The sequence below is a fragment of the Barbatula barbatula genome (assembly GCF_947034865.1).
Source record: "Barbatula barbatula genome assembly, chromosome: 17".
NCBI lineage: Eukaryota > Metazoa > Chordata > Actinopteri > Cypriniformes > Nemacheilidae > Barbatula > Barbatula barbatula.
In genome coordinates, this window is record NC_136780.1 from 1,056,057 (window position 1) to 1,061,259 (window position 5,203).

General features: G+C 42.3%; 1 protein-coding gene across 1 annotated transcript; it reads left to right on the forward strand.

Moving 5' to 3' along the window:
- The first annotated feature begins 533 nt into the window (after window positions 1-533).
- Window positions 534-4,926, forward strand: e2f1 (E2F transcription factor 1). The gene is made up of 7 exons (XM_079478193.1): window positions 534-1,143; window positions 1,296-1,398; window positions 1,619-1,838; window positions 2,145-2,298; window positions 2,434-2,547; window positions 2,659-2,860; window positions 3,270-4,926. The coding sequence occupies exons 1-7, from the start codon at window positions 913-915 to the stop codon at window positions 3,518-3,520; spliced, it is 1,275 nt and encodes a 424-aa protein (XP_079334319.1). The 5' UTR covers window positions 534-912; the 3' UTR covers window positions 3,521-4,926.
- Window positions 4,927-5,203: the final 277 nt, after the last annotated feature.

A 5,203-nucleotide genomic window follows, 5' to 3' on the forward strand; every position in this document is an offset into this window, starting at 1 on the left:
GACTGACGTCCACTCCAGCCAATCAAAACGCTGACAGACGGCGAGGGACGCGCTCTCTCCGCCAATCAGCGTGCAGCACGCCGGCACGTGCCGGTTTCGCGGCAAAAAAGATTTGGCGCGTAAGTCTTCGCGCAGGATCCGATCAGCTGGAACAACAACAACAAAAGTGACTCCGGACGCACCGGTGCGCGCGGACACTCGGATCTCATGTATTATCTTTTTTAACGGATTCACGCGTTTGAAACAAACGTCTTAAAGAGCTTTGGTGTGTTTTGTAAGGAGATTTTAAACACTTCCTGCATGGATTGAGTAAACAAGGACACGAGCGAAGGATATTATGGATTGTTTTGTATAATAAGAGGACAAACTGGACTTTTGCGGTGTTCTTCATCGGGATCGGCTTTTATTGACACATTCTAGTGTTGTGATTGTGCACTTATTGCTTACGTGTACCAGTGCTGATGTAGAACAAAAAACTAAAAGCTACATTTATAAGAAAACACAATAGTAACACAATGAAATACACGTAGTTTAGTGTTTATTGCACTTTAAAGAGAAAGTTGTGTCGCAGTTTTGATCGGGTGCTTATTTGAACGCGTTTTATTGGCTATAGCAGTTTCCTAAACAAAGAACTCGTAGAGCCGGTCATGCATTCGGTTGTAATGCATCATATGTTTATGAATGACGTCACGCGTGTGGCATAACTTGAAGAAACTGTTAATGTCGTGAGATTTGTGTTTTTTGTTAAGCAAACGCACGTTGACCCAGATCTGAGCCTCGTTGTCGTTTCAAAGACTCGCCCATATGTCTGATCATGGCTGATCCAACCACACGCAGTTTAACCCTCGGTGTTCTCTACCTTCAATATATATCGTGTAGTTTCCACAAAGCTTGAGTTTGCCCACAGTGACCATGTCTGAGAGTTGTATATCGGGTCAGACTTCAGAGGACCTGCTGGCTGATTTTGAGTCTCTCTTGAACAACGGCAGCATTGATCTCAGTGAAGACCATCAGATTGTCATCATATCGACACCCAGCACATCTGCGGGGGACATCCTGCTGTTTGCCACCCCGCACAACACCACCAGCACCTTCACGACCACCCCGCTCGAGAGCCGAAGAACGACACTGGGCAGACCACCGGTACCACCCCACCTCTCCTCTCTCCTACTGTACTGTCGTGTAATGTTCCATGTGTCGCCTGCTCGTGACCTTTAACCTTTGGGTTACCCAACCTGACGTGGTGTGACTGAATGGGGTTGTGAGTGACTTCTGCTTTCTTTCGTGGTTTTTAGGTCAAGAGGAAGTTGGATCTGGACAGTGACCATCAGTACATATGCACCACCAGAACCGCTTCATGTGGACCAGCACCTCCGGCCACGCCCGCACCACCGAGAGGTACGGTACACATCCGTCCGCAGGTTTAGCTTGGCTTCCTGTCGTCACGAAAAAAGTGCTTTCCGCTCCTGGAAAAATTAGGAAAAACGTGTTTTTTTGCCTATGAAATATTTGACTTTCGACTCTTTGTTTTCTCATTCAAGCATCTTTTATATGACCCGTTATGCTAAACAAGCGTTTCATTTCACAGATACAGTGTATATGTTTTTCTAACCCATAGCGCCCCGACAGTCCGCAGAGAAATCTCGCTATGACACGTCTCTCAATCTCACCACCAAACGCTTCCTGGACCTGCTGGATCAGTCTCCAGATGGTGTGGTTGATCTCAACTGGGCGTCCCAGGTGCTGGACGTCCAGAAACGTCGCATCTATGACATCACCAACGTCCTGGAGGGCATTCGTCTGATCTCTAAGAAGTCAAAAAACAACATTCAGTGGCTGTGAGTGCTGGAGGATCCTTTAGCGATCATAAAAATAACGAAATGCATCATTCAACATCACGTAAATTCTAGTCGTTATATTATCGTTGATATGTGACGTGACATTATTAACAGTTAAACATGTGGGTTTGCTAGAGGATGGTCTCTGAAGAACATCACAGCACTCATTCTTCATGTCATTGGGTCTTTGGTTGGATGAAAGGGAATATATGGATGCCTGGACATCATCACATCAGTGTGTGTGTGTGTGTGTGTGCGTACACAGCGTGTCATGCGTTTATCTGTATGCGTGTGTTTGTGTTTCAGGGGTAACCGTATAGACGGGGCGTCGGTGGCGAGGTTTCAGGAGCTTCAGAGAGAGTTAGCCGAACTGACGGACACGGAGGAGAAACTCGATGAGCTTATTAACAAAAGCAGCCTGCAGCTACGGCTGCTCACAGAGGACACGCACAACAAGAAATATCCTTCATCTCTCTGAGCGTGTGATCTTCACAAAATGTCTTTATTTAGACTTGTTCATGGTTCAGGGTGAAAACATGACAGGATTTCAACAGTGTCTAAACGTGAACGTTGCGTTCCTTAATAAAAAGTCAAGCTGGGGTATGTCAGATGTCAAGACCTGCGGGACACCGTGGACCCTCCGGATCAGATCGTCATGGTGATACGAGCACCACCTGAAACGCAGATGCAGGTGACAGAACCTACTGAGGTGAGCGCATGCACACACACACGCACACACACACAAACACACACACACACACGTTTGTGACTTAAGAGGTGAAAGAAATCTTGTTGAAACATGTTTAAATGTCTGTTCCAGGGCTACCAGATTTCTCTAAAGAGCTCTAGAGGTCCAATCGATGTATTCATCTGTCCCGAGGACAGTTCTGGGGTTTGTAGTCCCGTCTCGGATTGTAGTCCAGCTAAATCAACCAGTCAGAGCCCACCGCGGTCTGAACCCGCCTCACAGGAAGTGAGGTCAACGCCAGCTACGCTCCCGAGCTCCTCCCCTCTGCCTCTAGGTAATAACGCTTCAGGTTGCTAATACATTTTAACCACAATAATCATAATCTTATTTCTAGGTTCAGTGTTTTCATTGATTTTGAATAAATATAAAATAAAAGCGCATTACAAAACAACAGTTGGGTTTGTTATTTATAATATTGCTTATGAAAGTGTCTGCTAAATGTAGAATGTACATTTATGGCAATTATTTAGAAGAATCTATCTTATTTACGACAAACAAACGAAATGTTTCAGTTAATATATTTAAATTAGAAATATAAGGAAAATATCGAATGCAAATTTCAATCTAAACTGCTGTCTTAAATGTAAAAACATAAATGATCCACGGTATCTCAAAACGAAAGTGTTATCCTTAACATTTAAAGAAACTTGTTCAATCATAAAACACGTTCTCATGTCTTACAGAGCCGTTTCTGGACTCTGATCCATTTTCTGGCATTGGCGAGATGCCAGAGTTTAATTTTTCTCCTCTGGACTCGTCTGACTTCCTGCTCGAGCGGAGCGACGTGGCGGACGGTCTCGGTCTCCCATTGGACAGTTTTATCTGCCTTTCCCCCCCACACAGTCAGGACTATCACTTCGGCCTTGAGGAGCACGAGGGCATCAGCGAGCTGTTCGACTGTGACTTCAGTGACCTCGGCCCTCTGGAGTTCTGAAGGAAACTTTCCACATCCCTTCGCTTTTCAATCCCCATCAAAAGGCCGTCTGACATCAGATTCAGCCCTCGAGTGCTCCGATCACTGCCATTTAATTTATTTATAAAAGTCACCTTTGATCTCTTTGTGTTTGTACAGTTGTTGTTGTGAAGGTTTTAGTATGTCGTGCTCTTTACTGGATAGAGGTTTGAACATAAATTGAGGAGGTTTTCTGAAATCTTTCTCAGGTGTGTGCTGATGTCTGGTGTATTTCAGGTCTGGTCATGTTGTTAAAGATTGTTTATGCATGTGCACAATAATCCATCTGTAAGAGGGTTTGTGATTCTGTTTAAGGATCAGGACACACTGCCGAAAACAGACACACAAGTACTGTTGTTATTTCAGAATGCGTGGTTATGTCAGCGTGCGACTTTATGAACAAAATGTATTCGGCTTCATTCGCACGCAAATCCACGTTTGGTTCATCATGTTTTGCAGCTTTCAGCGCACTCAGTTCTTCATCTTTTTAAGCATGTAAAGGTTTCGCATTTATTGATCACCGTTACAGCACTCGTTCTGTGTTTATATTCAAATCCGATCCTGATTCAGCAAACACAAATATTACAGTTTTAACCTCTTTAACCTCTTTCACCTCTTTTATTTGATGTATATTTTTCTCTGTGTGTGTGGGCATGTTTGCAAAGGTTTCCAGCCTCTAAAATATTAACTTTAATATTTAAAAAGCACTATATATGTTTTGTTTTTCATCGGTTCTTGGCTCCCTTTATATTCCAGCGTTTGAGTTAGTAAATCCACTTCATTATAGTGGAAGTGTTGTGGTTGTGTATTCAGTGGATAGATGTAAAGGGATGTTAAATTCACGAGGATAATATTTGACGATAAGCTCTTGAGTGAATGTAAATGTCTAATTTAATCTGATGTAGATTTGCAGGTTTGTTTGCTTTATTTAAAGGCAGCTTTTGTTCTTTGGTTGGTTGAATGTGTTTTTTGTTTGTTGTTGTTCTTTGGTTGATGTTTGTATGTAGAGTTGACTGGGATGATTCTTTGTGTTTCTGTGTTGACGTTTCACTTGATCTGGTTGTAGAACAGCAATGTTGGACATGAAATGGCTTTTTTGCCCTTTACTGTTTACTTGATAAAGCACTTCAAATGTGGACAAAACTAAACAAACACATGTTTACTATTAAGAGAAAATGCAATCTGATTTCCATCCAATTGACGTTAAATGAGAATTATGACTTCTGACTTTAATGTTTTAAAGCATTATTGCAGGGATTGTCTTCGTAAAGCAAAATAAATGTCTATCATCTCAATCTTTCGAACGTATTTGATCACCTGTCGGTCTAAAGAATTCTCTTTATTGTCTTTGTTCTGTTGATGTTTTAAATAAACATTTTCCATTTCCAGTTTTCCTCTTTTGGTTTTGTGTTTCTTGACATTTCCAGCCAATTGAATTTGGATTCAAGAGGTAAATAACAGCAGCTTTTCTTGTTCATCTGAGTACGTTCAGTTTGAACAGACAGTGTTTGCTGTATTTTGAATGTAGAATAATCTTGCATCTGGAAATCTAACATACACAACCGTGCGTTCTAAACTAACCCGTTTTCATTTGTGAACAGGTGTGAAAACACTTCTTCCGGCTCTTGTTCAACCCGTCTGACACCTGATCAGGTAAATACAAGA

Bases quoted from the DNA above. Each gene is read 5' to 3' on its own strand.
- e2f1 (XM_079478193.1), top strand. From the start codon at position 913: ATGTCTGAGAGTTGTATATCGGGTCAGACTTCAGAGGACCTGCTGGCT. The intron at 1,144-1,295 runs GTACCACCCCAC...CGTGGTTTTTAG, and splicing joins CGACACTGGGCAGACCACCG to GTCAAGAGGAAGTTGGATCT. The intron at 2,299-2,433 runs TATCCTTCATCT...TAAAAAGTCAAG, and splicing joins AGGACACGCACAACAAGAAA to CTGGGGTATGTCAGATGTCA.